We start from the raw sequence: 25,842 nt of genomic DNA on the forward strand, positions 1-25,842 counted from the left end.
TAATTGACCTCGCTTCTCAGCGCAATATTAAAGTGTACAGCCACCTATACTGCATGCTGTACGAGAGGCATTAGTGTACATTTTGATCAAAAGGCATAAGCCCACTCACCACGCCAAGGTTGCCTCTTTGAGTGGGACCTACTCTGACAAAAAAGGCGCAGCACCCTGCGATGACAAAGCGGCACTGCCCTAGTAGGCGGCAGGACCCAGGAGTCAAACAGCAACCCTGCTGTCCGACAATGCCAACCATGGCCCTGGGTCCCACCAACCCACTGCCACAAAAACAAAAGCCACACGCAGTACTGCACCATGTGAACAGTTGTCTAACACATGTCCATTGCTATCAGGAACTGCAGGTCAATTAACACTAAATGCAGACTTCTGTGATTAAAACCACCTGTGCCGAATGGAAGGAGTACTGATACCAGTAATAAAGAAGAAATGTCATGGTTGGCATTGTCGGACAGCAGGTTTTCTGTTTGACTCCTGGGTCCTGCCGCCTACTAGGGCAGTGCCGCTTTGTCATCGCAGTGTTCTGCGCCTTTTTTGTCAGAGTAGGCCCCACTCAAGGAGGCAACCTTGGCATGGTGAGTGAGATTATGCCTTTTGATCAAAATGTACACTAATGCCTCTTATACAGCATGCAGTATAGGGGGGGCTGTACACTTTAATATTGCGCTGAGAAGCGAGGTCAATTAGATCTAAGCATAGCATTGGGGATGTGCGATCCAGTTCTGTTTTTCTCTCCTTGATATAGTAAAAGTAACTTGTGCTCTTCATTCTCTGGGTCAGTGTGATTACAACGATACCACATTTTTATAGCTTTTCTTGCGTTTTAATACAATATTTGTTTTTTAAAAGGTAGGATTATATATTTTTTTTCTCTTTATCGCCATATTCTTGCCCCCATAACATTTTTATATTTATGTCTATGGATCTGTTGTAAGGGCTCAATTTTGTGGGGAGAGCTGTACTTTTTAGTAACACCACCTTGGGGTGTCTATGACTTTTTGATTACTTTTTATAAAAAATTTGGTGAAAAAATTGCGAACTGGCGTTTACCGTATGGAATAAATATTTTAATATTTATATATATACTATTTTTAGACATGGTGATGTCTATGTTTTTTTTTTATTGTTTACTTTTAATTTTGGTGAAAGGGGGTGAGTTGAACTTTTAGATTTTTTTTAAAACTTTTTTACTTTTTTAAGTTACCTTATGTGACTATAACAAGCAATCTTTAGATTGGCCATTGGTAGTTAATAATGGATATTTTTCCATTATTAAATACACAATTCAGTATATTTCACCTGCGGGCCTATCACTACAAGGTAACAGCTTCCCTGATCTCCGCCAGGGAAAACTTTTACCAATTGGGAATCGTGGCTCCTGCTTTTTCACTACTCAGATGCTGTGGTCACCGCTGATCGCAGACATTAGTCTCGAGTGTCTGTTGTGAGAAACAGCAGGCACTCAGCAGTTATGTTGCATGCTCCGCTCTGGAGTGGAAGCCATCTTTAAAGACTTGACATCCTGCATAATAGCACGGTGGATGTTGGGAAGGGGTTAAATCAACTGTTCAGTGCAACAAAAAAAAAAATCTGTACTACAGCTGATGTAGTTTGAAGCAATATAGTGAAGCAACTGGTATGTTATAAAGGCACTGCCTATGGACCCACAAAATGGCCACTATTTTCTGCTTAATGAAAAAATGGAAGGAGGAACTCATAGGAATGGCATTACTCTAGGAACATGTGATTTTCCCAGCTTTTCTCACAAGGTCTCCCAGGCTCTACAGTTCTTCCTGTATGCTTGCTGCACCATCAAATAGTTGTCCTTGGTTATGTGCCAACTATCTTTCTGATTTCTTGATGTAAGATATAATCACTCTTCAATATAAGGCAGTGAAGGTACAAGCTAGCCGTACACATTCTTAAAATTGGCCAATGATCTTTTTTATGTGGGGGCCTCCCAACACTTCCCCGATGGCTGGCAGGGAAAGACCTCAGCAGAGGCCATACATTTTACATTAGGACAGAGGCAATATTCTTAAAGTTTTTAAAAGAATCGGGTTCCTATACAGCAATCCGAACCCGATTCACACAACCCTAGTTATCACACATGTATACACACAGGGCAGCTTATTCTGACAAGTTATCTGTATATGTAGGGATGCTTTAAATCTATCTAACGATATAATACCGATCTAAATACTATTCATCTTTGTACATATAGATATAATGAAAACATGCATTTTGGCCTAAATTTTACTAAGTGCTCATAAATGTTTCAGATTTTTTAGTCTACACATGATTTAACCCTTTAGTATAGCAGTTTGTTCTTCACAGCAAATCATTCCTCTGCAGCTGGGGCAGGAAGTTACAACCATCATTTGTTACATTAGGGACTATAAGGAAAGGGGTTTGATAGCTTAATAACATAAAAGCTTTTCTTGTTTTCTGCTCCACGTCTTCTCTGCATGTCTGTAAATCTTCTGTTTGCTAATACATGTGGGGACGGCATAGATTACACCTCTGGTTCACCATGGGAACTAACAAAGAGTTAGTTAATTATTATGGAAAAAAAACACAGGTAGAAAATATTTACCGACGTACAACACTGACAGCCTATCCTTTTTATGGCCATTAATTCATCTTTGGTGGGGGCTCAACCCTACTAATAAGCAGAATGAAAGGGCAGCAGTGATTACTGGAGCACTGCAGCATTATCCCTTCAATAGCTGATACAGTGCTGTCCATGTACACGCAGCTGTGTCTGATACTGCAGTAGTTTAGTCCCATTCAAGTGGAGAGGATAGTACATGTCTGATACTGCAGCAGATTAGTCCCATTCAAGTGGAGAGGATAGTCCTTCTCTGATAGTGCTGCTGTTTAGTCCCATTCCACTGGAGAGGATAGTCCATCAATGTTATATATTGTAAAACCCCTTTAAAATATGCAGTTTATAAATAGGAATATGCTACATGACTACAGCAGCCTGAGCCATAGCTCTAACAAGAAAGTGGAAAGTTAAAGGGGTTTTCTAGAGCAATAAATATTGCCGGAAGAAGGGGGGGGGGGGTTCAAAGGGAACTGATATACACCCTCACAGATCCCCCGCCAATGCTATTTCAACACTGCTCTCCAGTTCCTGCCCCGATTTAACATGATGGAAATGCCAGGAAAGGCCTGCTCAGTCAAACCCTAACCCCTCTGAGCCCACTGACACCAATTTATATTGTGCTGGAAAACCCCTTTCATCAATACAATCCAGATTTCTAGAAATATTGCTAATCACAAGCTAACCTTTGCAATCCTTCCCAGTGAAGAATGATCCGATTAGTAGCCGCATGGCCCCAGCTTTCACCTGTAAAATGGAGAAAACAAAAATAAATAAAAAAACATGTTATTTAATGGTTATTATGAGAGTATGATCACTCGGCGTGGTCGTGCTGTGGCTGCCCTGCGTTAAAGTATTGTTCGGCTATATGAGCTGCAGCATGCTCTATTTAACTAATTAGGACCACACTCCCGTATGGTATTCCGGGTGTCATGTGGCCATTAACAATGCAGACCAACTAAACAATGCAGTCCTAATTAGTTAATTAGAGCGCGTTGCAGCTCGTATGGCCGCGTGGTACTGGACCTCAATAAGGCCGCATCATAACTGTGGCATGACTGCACTGTGTGGCGTACCCTTAGTCCCCTCTCCAAATGGAGCGGTAGTGTGCATGTCGGTTCATTGCTTCAGTCACTTCTCGGGGTCTAACATAGACAACACTCCACTAGTCCCGCGGAAGTGAATGGAGCGGTGGACTGACATACGCACTAAAGCTCCATTCAAAGAAGGGGCCCCAGTTATTGGAATCATAGGTGTGCCAGTTGTTGGACTTCCCCATGCCCGGATATTTAGCATGTAAGTACTTTTAGTGGCATAACCCTTTAATGATAATATGCCAAAGACAGGCATTAAAATTAAAACAAGTAAAATAGGTTGAAAGATTTTGAAATTCACTATAGTGCACAGATTAATCTAAGCACATTTTTTTTTTTTTTTAGAATACAGAATTTGTGTAGTCAACTCAGGGCAACCCGTGCTTCGTTATTAGAGGATTTCCACGCTTGGCAAATTAAATAGGACAATGAAGATTAATGGTTTCAGTGGGGATCGTGCCTTCTACCCAGTCAATAATGTGTCATTCAGTGAGGAAGGAAGGAAACCCCTGAGGACATTGTGACTACAAATGCTGTGAATGACTGATTTGCAGGGACTTGCCTACCAATCTAAAATAGGCACTTTACAAATTAAGGCCTCATGCACACGACCGTTGTGTGCATCCGTGGCCGTTGTGCCGTTTTCCGTTTTTTTTCGCGGACCCATTGACTTTCAATGGGTCCGTGGAAAAAACGGAGAATGCACCGTTTGGCAGCCGCATCCGTGAGCCATGTTTCCTGGCCGTGAAAAAAATATGACCTGTCCTATTTTTTTCACGGCCAACGGTTCACGGACCCATTCAAGTCAATGGGTCAGTGAAAGAACACGGATGCACACAAGATTGGCATCCGTGTCCGTGATCCGTGGCCGTAGGTTAGTTTTTATACAGACGGATCCGAAGATCCGTCTGCATAAAAGCTTTTTCAAAGCTGAGTTTTCACTTCGTGAAAACTTCAGAACCGACAGTATATTCTAACACAGAAGCGTTCCCATGGTGATGGGGACGCTTCTAGTTAGAATACACTACAAACTGTGTACAAGACTGCCCCTGCTGCCTGGCAGCACCCGATCTCTTACAGGGGGCCGTGATCAGCACAATTAACCCCTTCAGGTGCGGCACCTGAAGGGGTTAATTGTGCTGATCACGGCCCCCTGTAAGAGATCAGGGCTGCCAGGCAGCAGGGGGCAGACCCTCCCCCCCTCCCCAGTTTGAATATCATTGGTGGCCAGTGCGGCCCCCCCCCTCCCTCTATTGTAATAATTTGTTGGTGGCACAGTGTGCGCCCCCCCCCCTCCCTCCCTCTATTGTAATAATTCGTTGGTGGCACAGTGTGCGCCCCCCATCGGCCCCCCCTCCCTCTATAGCATTAACAACATTGGTGGCCAGTGTGCGGCCTCCCATCTCCCCCCCCCCCCCATCATTGGTGGCAGCGGAGTTCCGATCGGAGTCCCAGTTTAATCGCTGGGGCTCCGATCGGTAACCATGGCAACCGGGACGCTACTACAGTCCTGGTTGCCATGGTCACTTAGCAATAGTACAATAGTAGAAGATTCATACTTACCTGCTGCTGGCTGCTGCTGCGATGTTCGTGTCCGGCCGGGAGCTCCACCTACTGGTAAGTGACAGGGTCTGTGCGGCGCATTGCTAAATGAACTGTCACTTACTAGTAGGAGGAGCTCCCGGCCGGACACGAACATCGCAGCTCCCAGGTAAGTATGAATCTTTTACTATTGTACTATTGCTAGTAACCCGCTGCCACCAATGATCGGGCGGGAAGGGGGGGGGGGTGGAGATGGGAGGCCGCACACTGGCCACCAATGTTGTTAATGCTATAGAGGGAGGGGGGGCCAATGGGGGGCGCACACTGTGCCACCAACGATTTATTACAATAGAGGGAGGAAGGGGGGGGGGGGCGCCCCCTGTGCCACCAACGAATTATTACAATAGAGGGAGGAAGGGGGGGGGCGCACACTGTGCCACCAACGAATTATTACAATAGAGGGAGGAAGGGGGGGGGGGGGGCGCACACTGTGCCACCAACGATTTATTACAATAGAGGGAGGAAGGGGGGGGTGCACACTGTGCCACCAACGAATTATTACAATAGAGGGAGGAAGGGGGGGGGGGGGCGCACACTGTGCCACCAACGAATTATTACAATAGAGGGAGGAAGGGGGGGGCACACTGTGCCACCAACGAATTATTACAATAGAGGGAGGAAGGGAGGGGGGGGGCCGCACTGGCCACCAATGATATTCAAACTGGGGAGGGGGGGGTCTGCCCTGATCTCTGATCTCTTACAGGGGGATATGATAGTACAATTAACCCCTTCAGGTGCGGCACCTGAGGGGTTAATTGTGCTGATCACGGCCCCCTGTAAGAGATCGGATGCTGCTAGGCAGCAGGGGGCAGTCATGTACACAGTTTGTAGTATATTCTAACTAGAAGCGTCCCCATCACCATGGGAACGCCTCTGTGTTAGAATATACTGTCGGAAATGAGGTTTCACGATCTAACTCATATCCGACAGTATATTCTAACATAGAGGCGTTCCCATGGTGATGGGGACGCTTCAAGTTAAAATATACCATCGGATTGGAGAAAACTCCGATCTGATGGTATAAAAGGGACTCCAGACTTTACATTGAAAGTCAATGGGGACGGATCCGTTTGAAATTGCACCATATTGTGTCAACGTCAAACGGATCCGTCCCCATTGACTTGCATTGTAATTCAGGACGGATCCGTTTGGCTCCGCACGGCCAGGCGGACACCAAAACGACTTTTTTTTCATGTCCGTGGATCCTCCAAAAATCAAGGAAGACCCACGGACGAAAAAACGGTCACGGATCACGGGAAAACGGAACCGTTTTGCAGACCGCAAAAAAATACGGTCGTGTGCATGAGGCCTAAGGCACATGCATGGCAGTCTTGGCACCTTAGGTAAGCATGCTCCGATGCAGTCATTTTTCATATTTTTGAAACATGGATTCTGGTGCATTGCTCCGGAATGTGGATACCTCATGGCACATATTAGTTTTCTTTTTTTTCACTTACAGGCAAATATTTTCTCAGTCTTATTGCCAATAGATGTATCAATATGTTTTCAATCAGATCAACATCCCAAAACTTTTCACGATTATCACGAGACATGCAAAATAACTGCAACAACTATTCCTTTTGTAAGGCCACATATAAAATGCTATGATCACAGAGACAAGAAATGTAAAAATGTAAAACAAGAACTAAACCAGTTAATGAAAAGTCAGATGATAGAGCTCACTTCATCCTTGCCAGTAAAATTTTTCGATTTTGTCTATTGCCACCTTTTATTATGGCACGGAGTCTTTTTTCAGTGTAATTTTGCTCAGACCCTGTGTCAAAGAGCCAATGGCGGCTGCGTAGAATCCATCCCCTTTTGGTTTCAAAGGGAGGCAGCGCTGCAATTCATGTCATTTCTTGGCGAGTTGCCTGGTTGGACAATGCTGGAAATCATGGCGGGTGTTTGCTCAGGGTTTTACTCCATTCAATGGAGCTAAACTGTGAGTGGGTCCACGACATTCACATTGAAAACTGCACGGGGCTTCTGCTGCTGAATATATTGCGGATTTGGTCTCTGCAAAATCTGCCATGAGAATGGGGCCTAAATATAGGTATATATAGCTTATTTGTCAACCTGTGGCTCTCCAGATGTTATATTATGTCAAATACCAGTGTTCTATTGGTCTGTACTTTTCATGGCAAGCTGGGACTTGTTGTGCACAATTCCATGAAAGCCACAATTTGTTGACCACTGATAGATGATTTACATAAAAACTAACAGGTCCCTGGCACACTAAAATAAATTTGGAAACTGCAAATTCAATTAATATTTTTTCTGTTAATGAACATTCCTGTATTAAAGGGGTTGTCCGGGTTCAGATCTGAACCCGGACTTACATATATTTTCACCCAGGCAGCCTCCCTGACAAGAGCATCGGAGCATTTTATGTACAGCTTTATTACAGTAACACACGGCCGGGTGGAGGCTTCGGCCCAGCAGTGTGTTCGGTGACGTCACCGGCTCTGATGGGCCGATTTTAGAGCTGCCCTAGCCGTTTTACAGGCTAGGGCAGCGCTAAAGCCTGCCCATCAGTACCGGTGATGTCCCTGCGCTCACTGCTGGGCAGAAGCCTCCACCTGGCAGCACTAAGGAGACCCCGGTACGTCACCGGATCTCCTGAAAATGCCTTTTCCCTGCGCGACTCAGACAGGGCAAACGAGAGCATAAAATGCTCCGATGCACTTGTCAGGGGGTCTGCCTGGGTGAAAATATGGGTATGTCCAGGTTCAGCTCTGAAAAAACTTAAAAATATATTAAAAGGTAAGGAATATTTACATTAAAAAGGTTTGGCCTTTGCCTGTTTGATACTTTGACTGAGCTAATTAAGAGTTGCTGAGTAGATTAGTGCATTAAAAACAAAACAAATGCTACATACACTAACAGTGAAGCTCTATTTCAACTACTTACATTAAGCAATTAAATTAGGGACACTTTTGTCAATTTTTCTTCAACTATTAACAAGATATAAAAAAAGGGACATGGTGAGAATGGGGAGGGGCCTGGGGAATTTATGTTCATTCATGCCAGTTTTCCAGTGTAAAAGACTGAAATCTATGGAGGCTCGGAGCTGCCATAGATCACAGTCTAGGTGCATGGACTGGCAGCGAATGTACTCAATTTATGACATTTCAGAAGGTGCGGGTCCCACTCCTATCTTAAGAATGATGCCCCTAAAGTTAAGGGAGAGCATGGCCACCGTTCGTTCATCGCTAGCTTGGCTATTTCTGGCATTTCTTGGTTATTTTCCTAACAGTAAATGAAGAGGTGGCTACACTTGTATGGCTTGCTCACCTTCACTTCAGGGGTGTGATTCTAGACAGAAGAGGTCGGATCCACTCCCATCTGACATTTGTCGCATATTGTAGCAACATGCCATAAATATTGAGATGGGCCAACCAATTTAAGCAGCTTCAATTAATGTTACAACAACATCTGAAATAACAATTAAAATTTGATAAGATGTCATACAAGGGTGTTTGTGATATAACACTGTTCCAAAACCTGGAATATGGTCACGTTCCATGCGGAGTACAATTCTACTTACTGCACTTCGGATAAGTGATCCTCATGTCCTTGGTTTACGAGGGGTGTTCAATAAGTTATCTACCCCAGCATGTTCTGTCAGTATTAGAGAGCTGAGCTTGTATGTGCAGGTTGATACATGTCTGGACATGCAACAAACACAGTAGCCGTATAGTCTGATGAAAGCATTGGAAGTGACAGGATGGCAAGGGCAGTACAGTGGGGGTTTATAAAGAAAGTCAGGGATTTGGAGCTTCGTTCCATGATTAAATTCCTTAAAAAAGGAAGAAAAGAAGGCTTAAGAAATTCATGAAAGGATGACTGCTGTATATGACGAGGATGCACCTTCCTACAACCAAGTAAAGTTTTAGACCAAGTGGTTTAAATGGGGTGGCGAATAAATTGAAGAATACCCCTGTTCAGGGTGACCTGTCGAAGCATCTTCAGAAGAAACGTGCCATAAAGTGGAGGCTATGATTTTGGAAGATCGTTGGCTCAAAGTCAGTGCTATAGCTCATAAATTAGGCATTTCAGTTGGCACAGTTTCCAGTATCATTCATGATGTTTTGATGAGGTCAATGGTCAGTTCCTGGTGGGTGCCACGAATGTTGACGCCTGAGCCAAAAACTTGTCACCAGCAATTTAGCCAAGAGAATTTAGACATGCTTAGAGAAAATCCAGAAGACTTCTATTCTCGAATTATTACGGGTGATAAAACACTGCCATGATCCTGAGACCTAACAAGAGTCCATGCAATGAAAGCACAAGGGGTCACCAACTCCATAGAAATTGTGTACAGCAGTCAGTTGGAAAGATCATGGCAACAGTTTTTTGGGATGCAGAAGGCGTTTTATTACTAGAATTCATGCCACACAAGACAACAATTACTGGAGACACCTATACTTCAACAATGAGGGCATTTCATGAGGCAATCAAAGAGAAACACTGTGGGAAGTTGACGGCAGGTATGTTGCTGCTTTACGACAATGCATCAGCTTACAAGTTTCGCAAATCACAAGCTGCTATCAGGGAATGCGGCTTCATGGAGCTTAACCATCACCCTACAGTCCAGACCTGGATCCCAGTAATACTTTCTCTTTTGGAGCCTGAAGAAATTTCGGCAAGGGCAAAGATTTCCTGATGATAACGAGGTCAAAAAGGTGGCAACAACGTTCCTGCAGCAGCAAGAAGTCTCCTTTTATTCTGAGGGCATCTAATCATTGGATGCAAAGTGGAATAAGTGTGCTGAAGTAAAGGGGGATTACAGGGGGTAAAGGGGGTAGATAACTTAATGAACGCCCATCGTACTTTCAAAGTGTTGAGATGTGAGATTAATTCTGTATGTGGTTTATAGTTTGTAAAACAGGCTTTGTTGTTATCATGGGTGCATAGTGTCTTGCTATGTCATGATGCACATCTATCTGTCAATATGTTTTGCCATAATTTGTAATTACATTTAGTAAAATACATAAAAATACATTCATAAATAATTCTGTCTCTTCTTACTGGTGGCTATTACTGAAAGCATAGTAAAATGCTGTATATTTATTGTCATTACTGAGATAGCTGGCTTATTCAAGGAGCTGGAAATAACTTTTGCGGTGCGGTGTTTTCTTATTTCTGAAAGCCATAAATCTTTTGTTCTTCTGTTATTATAGCCATATGAGGATTTGTTTTGGGAGAATGGGAAAAAACAGCAGTTCCTCCATTGATTTTATGGGGGGGTTTGTTTGTATAGTGTTCCCCGTGCGATATAAATGACGTTTTTCCATCCAACGCGTTTCAGAACCTACGTGTTCCTTCCCTGACGAAGGAACCCGTAGGTTCTGAAACGCGTTGGGTTGAAATTTGTCCTTTGGAGGCACCCAGAGCGAAGTTGTGACGTCACACGAAGACGCTCCTGAACTCATCCCTGCAGGCTCCTCCACGTGTGCGCTAGCTACCGGCCAGGGCAGCGTGCTAGGTGGAGAGCAAGAAGCGTCTCATCAGATCTATACAGCGCTTCCTGGAACAACGGGATCACACCACATCACGGAACGACTATTCACCAGATACAGGTAGAGATCTTATAATTAGTGTCCTGTGTATATACATATAATAATCCTCACTCTCCCCTACCCTCTCTGTATGCCAGCGCCGGTATTATATACATATATATATAGCTATTAGCCACCTATTAAAGGTGAGAACAGATTGGACACTCACCCCAATACCAGGCAGCGGCAAACAAGGTGATAACATCAGCCTCAGAGATATATCTAACGGCAGCGCAAGTGTCTCTGTTCATCATAAACTTAAAGGGTTTCTGTCACCCCATTAAACCGTTTTTATTTTTTTCTTTAATAATAATCCCTATAGTGCGATCTCATGATACATAATCAAATTAATAATTTTGGTTCAGTAGATTTTGCTAAAAAACGATTTTTAAAATATGCTAATTACCTTGCTACCAGCAAGTAGGGCGGCTACTTGCTGGTAGCAGCCGCATCCTCCGATGGTAATGACGCCCCCTCGGAATGCTGATTGACAGGGCCAGGGAAGGTAATCCTTCTCTGCTGGCGCTGTTAGAATATGAAATATCGCGCCTGCGCCGTACTTGGCTTCAATCGGCGCAGGCGCACTGAGAGGCGGCCGCTCTGCTCGATCGCTCCATCCTCAATGCGCCTGCGTTGATGACGTCATAGCATACACCCGGAAGAGAAGACGCCGGCGTCTTCTCTTCCGGGTGTATGCGATGACGTCATCGACGCAGGCGCATTGAGGATGGAGCGGTCGAGCAGAGCGGCCGCCTCTCAGTGCGCCTGCGCCGATTGAAGCCAGGTACGGCGCAGGCGCGACATTTCAAATTCTAACAGCGCCAGCAGAGAAGGATTACCTTCCCCGGCCCTGTCAATCAGCATGCCGAGGGGGCGTCATTACCATCGGAGGATGCGGCTGCTACCAGCAAGTAGCCGCCCTACTTGCTGGTAGCAAGGTAATTAGCATATTTTAAAAATCGTTTTTTAGCAAAATCTACTGAACCAAAATTATTAATTTGATTATGTATCATGAGATCGCACTATAGGGATTGTTATTAAAGAAAAAAAAAAAAAACGGTTTAATGGGGTGACAGAAACCCTTTAATAGTATTAATATTCCCTGTACATTTTCTCCAGTCTCTTTTAACTGTGCACACTGGAACGCGTGGTCTGTTTGTAACAATCTCTTCACAATCCACGATTTCTTCCTCTCACAATCTCTGAACTTGCTGGCCCTTACAGAAAGCTGGCTTCAACATTCTGACACTGCTTCCCCTGCTGCCTTATCCTATGGTGGACTTCACTTTTCCCATACCCCCAGAACTGATGACATGGTGGAGGAGCAGGCATACTACTTTCTCCACAGTGCACGTTTCAGGTCATTCCCCTTGTACCCTCTTTCTTTTTTTTTTTTTAGCAGATAATTTTTATTGATTAAAAGATTTTCTTTTTAATAAAACAGGTACAAAACAAGTGCACTTCAGATCACAAGATACAAGTCATTTGGATTAAAGAACACATCGTGTAGACAATTCAATCATAATTAGTCAAAGAATAAACCGTGAGTGCAATCCCACAACAACAACAAATCCCTCCCCCTGAGACAGAAAACATAACTGTCTTTAGCCAATATAACCCATACATAAATAGCAGAAGGCTAGAATAGCATACATTTCTTTGTCAGTTAATGAGAAAACACGGGTGGTGGCTGCCTCTATTAAGAGCCAGCCAAGGACTACATACTCCGGAGCTGTCTATCCAGAGACCCCAAATACTCTCAAATTTTGAAAGGCAATTTCATTTGAGATATACCCCCCTTTCCAATCGAATCACTACATTCAGCCTAGCAATAAACTCTGCTATAACTGGGGGAAGCGTCTGAATCCACTTCACTGCCAGTGTATTACGTGCCTGGTATAGCATTCTATTAATACCTGTAATAATAGGTGGCTGTAAGCTGTCCGCATCAAAGATACCAAGCAGACCCTTTTTAGGATCAGGGGAAAAGTTTGCGCTGTATGTTTTATTTATTAGTTGTACAACATCATGCCAGTATACTTTCAGGTTATCACAGCTCCACAACATATGAAATAAGTCAGCCCCTGCCTCCCCACACTTCGGACAGCAGGAGTCAGTTCTATATCCCATTTTATAGAGAAATACTGGGGTTTTATATACTCTATATAGCATAAACAGCTGCAATAGCCTAGATGCTTCACTAAGGGATACATGTGGGGTTAATGCAAGCACTTCTTCCAACTGGGTGTCAGCAATTGTTCCCACCTCCTTTTTCCATTTTGGTTTAATCTGAGTCTGGAATTTTTTCAAGTAGTCCTCATGCAATGAAAAATAGACTTTTGAGATGGCTCCTTTTACAGACCCTGTTGCCACCACAGCATCAAGCGTCTGATTAGTCGTGTACTGTAGTGAGGAAAGCCTGGATTGCGCATCCAATGCGTGCCTTAGCTGCAAGTATATATAGAAATGTGTGGAGGGGAGGCCAAACTCAGAACACAGCTGCTGAAACTGCTTTAGGAGTCCCCGGGAGTATAACTGGCCAATATTCCAAATTCCATTCCTTTCCCATTGGGAGAACCCCGTTAATTGGGATAATTCAGGTAAAAGAAAATTATTCCAGATGGGAGAGATATTCAACAGTCCAGAGATACCCAAGATCTCTCTAGCCTTAGTCCGCACGCTCCTCATAAACCCCAGAATTGGAAAAGATTTAAACCTAGGGTCTACATCCCCCTCCAGGACTGCTAGTGCCGAATAACAACCAGAAGCCCATGCAACTAGCCTACCTCCTCTCCTCACTCCCCCGCCATATTCCATCCCTTAAAGTGTTGCAGCTGAGCTGAAAGAAAGTGTAAAAAGGGTTTAGGCAGCGCCAAACCACCCGCATCCTTGGCCCTCTGTAGAGATTCATATTTAATTCTACTTCTCTTAACCTTCCACAACAGGAACCGAAATATTTGCTGTATTTTGTAAAAATAATGCGTAGGAATCCATACTGGAGAATTATGGAACACATATATAAGAGTTGCGGCATCAGCACCATTTTAATTAGGTTACCCCTACCCACTAGGGATATGGGCAGTTTATGCCACAAGGCAGCCTTAGTTTTAAACTTAGTTAGTAAAGGCAGTAAATTATCTGGTATGTATCTATAGGGATTGATGGAGATGTCAACTCCCAGATACTTAAAGGATAACTGTCACATTTAGACCATAATTTAAATTTTCATATATGTAGTTACTAACATGATATTCCAGAATCAGTTACTATTAGACTGATTTACCCCATATTTAATAAGATTCAGCCATTAGCAACCAGTCTGCATAAAACTGCAATTTCACTATTCAGTTAAGATGGCCGCCACTGCCCTCACCCTGAGGCTAATCCCGCCTGCCCTCACTAGCCAGTAACAATAGCCCCCCAAAATTGTCAGTAACCAGAGCCCTCCCCCCTAAAGGGTTAATCTCCTGCAGCACAAAGGGGTCCTCTTACCACATGTTGCTTTCATTTATACACTGAGCTGATGGCAGATCTCCATTCCCTGTTGTGCGCTGCTCCAACTCTGCATTCTCCAGCTCTGCTGAGTGAGGGTGCGTCTGCCAAGTGCAGGGACAGGGAGAAGTGCACACAGCCCAGGCACTGTTATCAGCTGCTGGGGAGGACCTAGCTTTAATCATTTACTTACAGTCCCTGGCTGTCAGTAATGTGACCTTGCACGCAGCCTGCACGCTGCATGCTCCTTCTATCAACAGATAGAAGGACCATGCCTAGCAACCCTATTTTAAGCACAGGTAAAAGTAGGCAGTACAGGGAACAAAAATGTGGAATTAAGGGGTAATTGAATACACAGTGAAAAGTTGAAATAGGGCCACTAAGGTGATATTAATCACCACAATCCATTACTCCAAAAAAAAAAAAAAAAATTACAGTCTTATCTTTTAAACGAGGATACTACTCTAAGTTTAGTATGATCAAGACAGAAATTTTACAGGACTGGGGACAATGGGACTTATTACAGACTTATTCCAATTGATAAGCAGTCCTGACTGCCTGCCAAATTTAGAGATAAGCGAGATAATAGGGTATATGGAAGAGATCAGGTCACCTACATATAGCAGCATATCATCTGCATATAGTGATACACACTCCTCTAAGTCCCCCCTTTTAAGGCCCCAGAAAATTGGTGTTGCTCTAAGGAGGTAAGCCAACGGTTCTATCGCTATAGCAAATAAGATAGGTGACAGTGGGCAGCCCTGCATTGTCCCCCTTTCTATGGCCAGCGCTTGAGAAATCCCTCCATTTACTCTAATCCTAGCACTAGGTTGGTTATAGAGCAGTTGCACCCATTTTATGAAAATCGGGCCAAATCCCATTTTGGACAAAACTACCCAAAGTTAATCCCACTCGACGCTACCAAAAGCTTAGGCAGCATTGAGTGAGATCATAGCCCCACAGTTCCCTCCTTCCTCCTTATCCAACTGGAGATTCAGGAACAGACATCTGCCGTTAACAGTGAAATAGGACGATAAGAATCTACCTGTGTAGGATCCTTGCCTGGTTTTGGAAGCACTACTGAGATCGTGAAAACTCAGATCCGATTGTATATTCTAACCCCCAGGCAAGCGTCCCCGTCACCATGGGAACGCCTTATACCATCGGATCTGAGTTTATACGATCTCACTGAGATCGTGAAAACTCAGATCCGATGGTATATTCTAACCCCCAGGCAAGCGTCCCCGTCACCATGGGAACGCATGGGGGTTAGAATATACTATTGGATCTGAGCTATACCCGGCGTATAAGACGACCCCCAACTTTTGAAAATAATTTCTAGTGTTAGTAAGTCGTCTTAAACACCGGAAAGTATGGTATATATTTGGATTCAGTGGTCATTACTCTATTGGATAGCTCTACAGAGAAAGCCCTAGTTTTGGTCTTGTGGGCACTAATACTCTTAATATAGACACCTCATATATATGCCTTCATTGTATCCCATACTATCGGTATAGTGGCAGTTCCAATATTGGAAGTCAAAAATTCCACTAATGCATTAGAGATGGTATCGCTAGTATCCACGAGCTGAAGCCAGAATGGATTCAAACGCCAAATAGGTCTTAAATTTTGCCCCAGGTTTCCTAACTTCAATTGCGCCAGGATGGGAGAGTGGTCAGATACACTCCGGGAGAGGTAAGAGACCTCTTGGACAAGTTCCAATAAGGACAGGCATCCCAACACTAGATCAATTCTGGACAAGGAATTATGTGAGGAAGAGTAGCAAGAATATTGCCTTTCCTCCCGATGCTTAGCCCTCCAGAGATCGCACATATCTACCTCTGATATAAATCTAGCCAATGCTGAGGGTGAGGGGCCCAATACCAGTATTTGGAGTGAACTTATCCATAGACTTGTCCATGTACATATTAAAGTCCCCCACCATCAGCACAGGGACACGAGGGAACCTGGCCGTGAACACTAGTATTTTTGTCAGAACCTCGCTGGAGCACGGTGGTGGAATATATACTGCCACCAGGATCAACCTAAAATTAAAAATAGAGCAGTCTACATATATATATTATATATATATATTCCATTATTGTCAATGCACGTGTTTCTAGCGACAAAGGAAATAGATCTACAGTACAGACCAAATGTTTGGACACACCTTCTCATTCAAAAAGTTTTCTTTATTTTCATGACTATGAAAATTGTAGATTGACACTGAAGGCATCAAAACTATGAATTAACACATGTGGAATTATATACATAACAAACAAGTGATAAACAACTGAAAATATGTCATATTCTAGGTTCTTCAAAGTAGCCACCTTTTGCTTTGATTACTGCTTTGCACACTCTTGGCATTCTCTTGATGAGCTTCAAGAGGTAGTCCCCTGAAATGGTTTTCACTTCACAGGTGTGCCCTGTCAGGTTTAATAAGTGGGATTTCTTGCCTTATAAATGGGACTGGGACCATCAGTTGCGTTGAGGAGAAGTCAGGTGGATACACAGCTGATAGTCCTACTGAATAGACTGTTAGAATTTGTATTATGGCAAGAAAAAAGCAGCTAAGTAAAGAAAAACGAGTGGCCATCATTACTTTAAGAAATGAAGGTCAGTCAGTCAGCCGAAAAATTGGGAAAACTTTAAAAGTAAGGGCTATTTGACCATGAAGGAGAGTGATGGGGTGCTGCGCCAGATGACCTGGCCTCCACAGTCACCGGACCTGAACCCAATCGAGATGGTTTGGGGTGAGCTGGACCGCAGAGTGAAGGCAAAAGGGCCAACAAGTGCTAAGCATCTCTGGGAACTCCTTCAAGACTGTTGGAAGACCATTTCAGGGGACTACCTCTTGAAGCTCATCAAGAGAATGCCAAGAGTGTGCAAAGCAGTAATCAAAGCAAAAGGTGGCTACTTTGAAGAACCTAGAATATGACATATTTTCAGTTGTTTCACACTTGTTTGTTATGTATATAATTCCACATGTGTTAATTCATAGTTTTGATGCCTTCATAGTCATGAAAATAAAGAAAACTCTTTGAATGAGAAGGTGTGTCCAAACTTTTGGTCTGTACTGTATGTATTAAGATACTAACACGGCGTGCATGGGTAGAATAAGTAGAATGAAACACATGTGCCATTCATGCTCTGAGTATCAGATGAGTTTTGTCAGATGCAAGATGCGTTTCAGATAGGCAAAGAATTGCCAGTTGGTATGTTTGCAGAGCATGGAAGATCGCATGACGGTTAGAAGTTTGACCCATTCCCCTCACATTCCAGGCAACGATCCTAAGGGAACCCATTATCAAACCAAAACCAGAAAAATAGGTGCCTTCTGCCGCTCACCCCCGTGGGGCCACCATATGGCCCAATAGTAAGCATATACTCAATAGTAAGCATATACCCCTAAACCCGCCCTTCCCCCCCACATAAACCAAAACACAAATTAGACATATCCCTCTACGGCGAGGGAACTGGGGTACAAAAAATACCTGAGCCTGCAGTGTAAGAACAGACCACTTAAACAAGCAATGCAACTTTCTCAGCCAAACTAATTGGCTATAGGCCCCGGCCTCCCCTACTATTTTAACCCGCAACAGTGCAGAACCACCTTGAACTATCCAAGATAAGGAGTGAGGGGTAGCCTCCATACGTGAGGACATTCTCCCCCCAACCTCCCCGCATACAACAAAATTAACTCAGCAACGATATATATTTTAGGGAACACTATAGGGCTCAGCAGTCCTCAATGAAGTGAACGTCATTCAGTTACTTTTGAGGATACGCCATATTTTCAGGTGTTGCCACGTAGGTCCTTTTCATGCGTATCCAGCCATTGACATGCCGCCTCTGGAGTATCAAACATATGTGTCTTCTCTTTCGCCACCACTCTCAGTCTGGCAGGATAAATCATTGAGTATGGAAGTTGTAGGGCTCTCAGTCGTTTCTTGACGTCTCTCCTCTTTTGGACTTCTGCAGAGAAGTCAGGGAACAGCGAGATACGGTTTTCATTTAGAAAATTAATCAGAACAGGCCTCGGCGGCGCCCCTGGTGGTGGTGAGCGGAATGGTACACGGTGAGCCCGCTCAATATCAAAAAGCGGAGAAAATTTATCTCTCCCAATTTTGTCTTCAAACTATTTTTCAAAGAACGACACAGCATCGTTAGAAATGAGTGGTGTGACATTATGTATTACAAGCTGTAGATCCCTTTTTACTGGTGGCATTTGATCCTCCAGAGCACTGACACGGCCATCCATTTCGCCAACACACTCCTTTACTTGCCTCATATCTTGTCGTATGAGCAGAATGTCCTATTTGAGGCCCCCATGTGAGTGTTTAATGCGGTGATCGCCATGCTACACCGCGCCACCGCTGCATATACATCTTTGATGGTGGGCTCTGCCTCCAGAATTGCCCCTCCGTCCTGCTCTGCACTAACCTCCTTCTCCACTTCTGACACCAGACCAGGAGTATTATTTTCAGATGTATCCAGAGGGTCCATCTCTTTAACATCTTTCAGATCCAGAGTGTGCACTGGTGGGATTGACGAGCGGGCAAATTTCGCCAGCCGCGCCGCCACATCGGAGAGTTTTGCAGCATCAACGGCGCCATTTTGTTTCACTGGAGTGGCAAGACCACACTCCTTTCCCTTCTTCTTTTTGGCCCTCTGGCTTGTCATATCGCCGCAAAAAGATGGCGAAGCGCAGGGGGAACACGTCCACTTGCTGGTAATGCCGGGTGCCCGCTACTGCAGAGGGTAATCAGGATATTTGTAGGAGATTCGGCCGGGAGCTCTGAGCTGCACGTCTGTTCACATACCTGGTCAGACCATGCCCCCCCCCTGTACCCTCTTTCACATTCCCCCCTTTTGAGATCCATACCATCAGATTCTTCCACCCATTCCCCCTGCGAGTTGCTGTCTATCGTCCCCCAGGCTCCCCCTACCAATTCCTGGATAACTTTGCTGCACTTCCTATCTTCTAAATCACCAACTCTTATTATGGATGAATTTAATATCCCCATTGATAATCCTATCTCTCCATCCGCCTCTCACTTTCTTTCTATAACCTCCTCTCTTGACTTATTACAACTTACTTCCTCTGCCACGCACGAAGAGGGCAATATACTTGATCTAGTCTTCTTCAGTCACTGCTCAGTCTCAAACTTTATTAACTCCTCCTTCCCACTTTCTAAACACAATCTTTTTTCCTTTAGTATAAAGACCTCTCACTCTTCTCATGACTATCCTACTTTTCACACCATTACTACACTCCATTAACTGCCAGCAACTCATTGACATCCTACAGTTAGTTCTTACCCCAATCTCTTCCCTCTCCTGTCCAGACCGGGCTGCTAATCATTACAACCATACCCTCATAACCACCCTAGATGAAGCTGCTCCAATATCTACCCGACCCTCCCAAAACAGAGTACATCAATCCTGGCACACACCTGAAACACATTTTCTCCAGAGGTGCTCCAGATGTCCAGAACACTTATGGAGAAAATCTCGAATTTCGGCAGGGTTCCTCCATTATAAATTTATGCTTAAAGCTTGTCACTTCAGCAAGTGGCATTTATCATGTAGAGAAAGTTAATACAAGCCACTTACTAATGTATTATGATTATCCGTATTGCTTCCTTTGCTGGCTTGATTCGTTTTTCCATAAAATTATACACAGCATGTTTCCATGGTTAAGACTAGAGAGGATCCGAATTTCAGGATAAATTAGATTTTCCACTAAGCCGAATTTTCTCATGCTTCATGGTAGCGAATTGATTTAACCTGAAATCGTGTAAAAAAAATAAAAAAAATCATACTTACCTCCTCCATTTACATGTGACGGGCCGGCCACTGCCCTCTTGATGGAAGATCTCGGCCGAAATCCCGCTGGCTCACGGGCTGACCGAGATTTTGCACCAGATCTTCAAGCAAGATGGCGGTGGTCGGCCCATCGCGAGCAAGTGGAGGTTGTAAGTATGATTTCATTTTTTTTTCTGTTAATTTTACACAGTTTTTACTCTCAGATACCATGATCATGTATGAACGCGGCATCTGAGGGGTACAATGATGGGGAGCGGCGCTATCGCTGCTCCCTGTCATTGGACCAGCTACTTACAAAAAAATTTGCTTCGTGAGAAATTCATCACAAAGCAAATTTTTTACAAAAATTTGGCAAAGCAGCAGAATCAAATTTTCCAGAACTTCGCTCATCTCTAGTTACGACCACCCTGCAATACATGAGGCGGTCATGCTATCGGAAAAAATGTCCGCCTCTCTGGTGACCAGGACCGTGGGAGCTCACATAGGCTGGTAATTTTTTTCATAGTATGCAAGCACAACCACGCTGATGGATTGCAGGGTAGTTGTAACCATGGAAACGAGCAGTGTATAATAACAATTCATTAGTAAGTGGCTTGTATTAACTTTGTCTACAAAATAAATGCGACTTGCTAAACCTTGAAGACACAATTCGGCCCTCAATTTTGCCAAACAGAAGTACTTCACCTCTCTCATATCCTGACTCTCAAATAACCAAAACGTCTCTGACAATTTTCATTCCCTTCTAAGCACTAAAGTTCAAGAACCCGTCACTGACCTCTGCGATGAGACAAGATTGGCAACATCAAGCAGGAAATAATCTCCCATTCCCCAACCAATTTCAATCCTCCTTCTTCCCACATTTCCACATGCTCACTCTCCTCTTTTGACCCTATAACAGATAAAGAAGTCTCCAGGCTTCTCTCTTCTTCTCGACCCACAACCTGCAGCAGTGATCCTTTTTCCTCACACCTTCTCCAGTCCCTCTCCCCGGCTGTCATTACTCACCTTACTACAATATGTAACCCCTAACTCTCTCTTCTGGTATCTTTCCGTCCTCTTTCAAACATTCTGTTATAACCCCACTACAAAAAAAAAATCACTTGACCCGACCTGTGCTGCTAACTACCGACCTGTTTCTAACCACCCCTTCATTCCTAAACTCCTGGAGCGTCTCGTCTACTCTCGCATACTAAGTTATCTTTCTGCAAACTCTCTTGAACTCTTACAGTCTGCCTTTAGCCCTCTCCACTCTACAGAAACTGACCTTACTAAAGTGTCTAACGATCTCACAGCAAAAAGGAATGGCGACTGGTTTCTACTGGATCTCTCTGCAGCGTTTGATATGGTAGACCACAAACTCCTCCTCACCATGCTCCACTCAATTGGCCTTAAGGACACTGCTCTCTCCTGGTTCTCTTCCTACCTCTCTGGCCGCTCATTTAGTGTATCATTTGCTGGCTCTACTTCTTCCCCTCTTCCTCTTGATGTTTGGGTTCCTCAGGGTTCAGTCCTAGGTCCTCTACTCTTCTTCTACACAGCCCCTATCGGACAGACTATCAGTAGATTTGACTTTCGACATCCCAACTATACAGTTCATCCCCTGACATCACCCCTGCTTTACTCCAAAACACAGATGATTGTCTGGCAGCTGTCTCTAACGTAATGTCCTCTGTGTATCTAAAACTTAACCTCTCAAAAACTGAACTTCTTGTCTTTCCCTATCTACTAACCCACCTAAACTTGATATTTCAATTTCTGTATGTGGGTAAGTAACTGGCACAGTGATAGAAAACAGAGGGAGGTTATTAATGGTACACACTAAGATTGGGGGGTCACTGTCACTAGTGGGGTATTCTGCAACAGATGGATCTGGCTATGTTGGAGGCTTGGGCAGAGAAGTGGCAGATGAGGTTTAACACTGACAAATGTAAGGTCATGCACATGGGAAGGAATAATGCAAGTCACCAATAGATGCTAAATGGTAAAGCACTGAGTAACACTGACATGGAAAAGGACCTAGGAATTTTACTGAACAGCAAACTAAGATGGAGAAACCAGTGTCAGGCAGCTGATCCCAAGGGCAATAAGATAATGGGTTGTATGAAAAGGGGCATAGATTCACATGATGAGAACATAGTCCTGCCACTTAACAAATCACTAGTCAGACCACACATGAAAAAAGACGACTGAGGGGAGATCTAATAACCATGTCTAAAAATATCAGGGGTCAGTACAGAGATCTATCCCATCATCTATTTATCTCCAAGACTGTGACTGTGATGAGGGGACATCCTTTACATCTAGAAGAAAGAAGGTTTCTACACAAACTCCTCTGCCTGAGGAGGTGGTGATGGTGAATTCACTAAAAGAGTTCAAGAGGGACCTGGATGTATTTCTGGAGCGTAATAATATTACAGGTTATAGCTACTAAAGATGGGTCGTTGATCCAGGGAGTTATTCTGATTGCCTGATTGGAGTCGGGAAGGCTGAACTGGATGGACAGATATAATTTTTCGGCCTTACAAACTATTTTACTATGCTACTATATATCACCTATCGTGAATGTTGAACTCTACCTGTAATGATAATGAGATGACGCAGAACAGATCTGTACAGAACAAGAAGTGGTGCCTATTATTAGGCTTGCTGACCAGTTCAAAAACTGCAGGATTTTATTTTTTTAAATAGACATAGTGACATGGAAATTTAAAAATAACCACCAAAAATTCTCTAAACATATGTTTAACATAAAAGCTTGATTCAAACAATAGGTCATTTTCTGATGAACATCACCTATTTATTTTGCAACAGTTTATTGTTTTGTCTATGGGGTACTCAGTGTTTTTAAAGGGGCTGTTTGGGATCACAGTCGTTTTAACTAACACTAGTAATGACCTTTATATGAAGCTGTAAGGTCCCCCTGAAGGTTTCCAGGTCTTTTTTCCTCCCCCGATGCTCCTATGGGTCTCCGACGCTGCAATTGTTATTGTTTGCATTGCAGCTGTCCATCTATGTTACTTCCTGTGGCACTGACTTATGGGTCCCACAAAGCAGCACGACTCTGCAGATTGATGTCTCGGCCCCGACCACTCCCTCATCAGTATTCCGCCTCCTGCCATTCTTCCCCTTATTAGTAACTTCCCTAAAACCTCCCTTGTCAACGCCTACAGGCACAAACCCTCCCTGCTTTCATGTATATGTTCTCTGCTTGGGCCACCTGCACAGAGGGGCATTCCCTAGTGCTGCCAGTTCCCTCCTCCAAAACAGCCTCCTTGAGCGCTCCAGAATGCCCCTCTGTGCCGATGACATCACCAGGCCCATTGATAAGCGGAAGACGAGGCTTAGCACACCAGTAAGGAGCCTGGTATGTCACCAGCTGTAAGAAAAAAAAAAACACTTCCAGTCGGAGGAATGGGAACCTCTGAAGAAAGAAATAAAAGTACAACCTACTTATATGTAGGCTGTTAATGAAAATAAGCCTATTAACCAATAATTGCCGAAACTGGACAACCCCTTTAATTAATATGGCCGCCATCCTGTGTCAGAAACCCATCCTATAATCTAAATAGGATTTTGGAGGTACGGGCCACAACTGTATCATCAAGGAAAAAGAACACTTTAGAGCTTTACTGCTACTGACATGTGTATTATTCTTTTTCTATTCCCGGAGATCCCCATCAAGCTGGCCATATGTACAACAATTTGACTTTCATCAGTAGAGCATAGTTTTTGCTATTGGGACACCAGCAATCAGAGGTAATTGTTGTTTTTTTACAATATTGATAATTTTATGCTATAGATTAGTAACAGCCAAACTAGATTCTAACATGTTTTAGCGCATTTTGCATATGCTCGTCTCTATAAGGCTACATGCACACGACCGTAAGTGTTTTGCGGTCCGCAAAAAAAAAAAAACGGATGACATTCGTATGATATCCGTTTTTTTTGCAGATCGATTGTAACAATGCCTAAAAAGGGACAAGAATAGGACATGTTATATTTTATTTGCGGGGCTAAGGAATGGACGTATTGATGCGACCAGCACACGGTGTCCTGTCCGCATTTTTTGCGGACCTATTAAAATGAATGGTCCGCATCCTATCTGCAAAAAAAACAACAGAACGGACACGGAAACATATAACGTTCGTGTGCATGTAGCCTAAAGCTGCTGAAGATTACATCATACCTAAAGCTGGTACAAGCAGTGACTCACTAGGTCCAATTCTCGTGGTCATTTGATTCGTTATTACCACCTAGAAAAAGAAAAGAAAAAAATAACACTTTAGCAGAAAAATGGAAATGCCTTATGTCATAGGTTCAAGGTTGCAGAAGTCTGTTTTAATACAATGTGAATTCAGGCATGCAGTTCATAATTTTAAATCACAGGGCAGTCAGATTTCACCACTGCAAATAGTCATTCATAACACTATGTAACTGTACGACTGAATGAGTGGTTTTATCAACTGAAGGAGGAAGGACATTACTAAGTGTAGCAAATTATTCATTAAAGGGGTTGGCACCGTTAAATAAAAATGTGGTAAATGTGGTAAAATAAGAAAAGGAGTCATACTGACCACTCTTTTCCCCTGCCACTTCCAGCCATGCGTACAGGTTCTCCCTACTGCTGACATCATCTTCCTGACTGCAGCAGTGACGTTCTGTGCATATGGGTCACTGTAGTCAATAACTGGCCTCAGCAGTATTCGGGTGGCCTAAAATTTGCCGCTGTGCACCAAAATTTTTGGGCATTATTTTGGAGTAAACCAAGCCAACAATAGGTGGTGTACATTTAGACTATACACTCCATAAGTGTGCCAGGTTTATTACCCAGAAACAGCCACTGTCATAAATCTGGTGCTGTCTATCTACGTTTACAATCACTTACGTTAAGGCCTCATGCACATGACCATATTTTTTGGTCTGTATCCGATCCACATCCGTGTAGTTATCGCCGAAATTATAGAACATGTTCTATTCTTATCCGTTTTGCAGACAAGAACGGGCATTTTGACAATGGGGCCTGAGAAAAATGCTGCATGCATATGGCCTTTATCCGTGTTTTGCGAACTGCAAAATAAATACGGCTGTGTGCCTGTAGCTTTAGACAGTATTAGTAAATGTGGGCTATCATTTATCCTGCACGGTAAACACTGTAAAACATTGCCACAACAGTTGTTTAACAGTGTTTATGTTACCTCGCAAAAACAGTAATAAAAAGATATCAAAAAGTCGTATACACCCCAAAATGAAACCAATGAAAACAAATCGGTATACAACCCAACTGAAAAATGAAATGGATGTGTAAATGAACCATGAAATTTTAAACTCGCTTTATTGAAAAATGACAAGCAAGAATTATAATAGATCGATCAAAGATAAACACAGTGATTTACGCCTCACAGTACATAAGGAAAAAGACAAAAATAAACAATATTTCTTCATCAAATCGTTAATAGTCAAGACATATCAATAGTACAACATGTCAATAAACATCCAATTTAACATTTTACATCGTGTTATGAATCTTTTCAGTGAACACCAAACTGAGTTTCTGAAACTATGTGATGGACAAAGCAGTATGACTAGGCTACAGAGTGTAAGTGGACTATCGTGGCAGTCAGAGGAGAATCACACCACGGTC

General features: G+C 43.4%; 1 protein-coding gene across 3 annotated transcripts in view; it reads right to left on the reverse strand.

Moving 5' to 3' along the window:
• RAD51C (RAD51 paralog C) overlaps window positions 1-25,842 on the reverse strand; it is a 78,573-nt gene that overhangs the window by 14,037 nt on the left and 38,694 nt on the right. For all 3 annotated transcript variants that reach the window (XM_040421943.1, XM_040421942.1, XM_040421944.1), the window contains 2 exons: window positions 24,388-24,454; window positions 3,307-3,367 (listed from right to left, as the gene is read on the reverse strand). In XM_040421943.1, coding sequence (XP_040277877.1) covers window positions 3,307-3,367; window positions 24,388-24,454 — 128 coding nt within the window. The remainder of the gene's footprint in view (window positions 1-3,306; window positions 3,368-24,387; window positions 24,455-25,842) is intronic.

Source organism: Bufo bufo, chromosome 3 (genome assembly GCF_905171765.1).
Source record: "Bufo bufo chromosome 3, aBufBuf1.1, whole genome shotgun sequence".
In the NCBI taxonomy this organism is placed as follows: domain Eukaryota; kingdom Metazoa; phylum Chordata; class Amphibia; order Anura; family Bufonidae; genus Bufo; species Bufo bufo.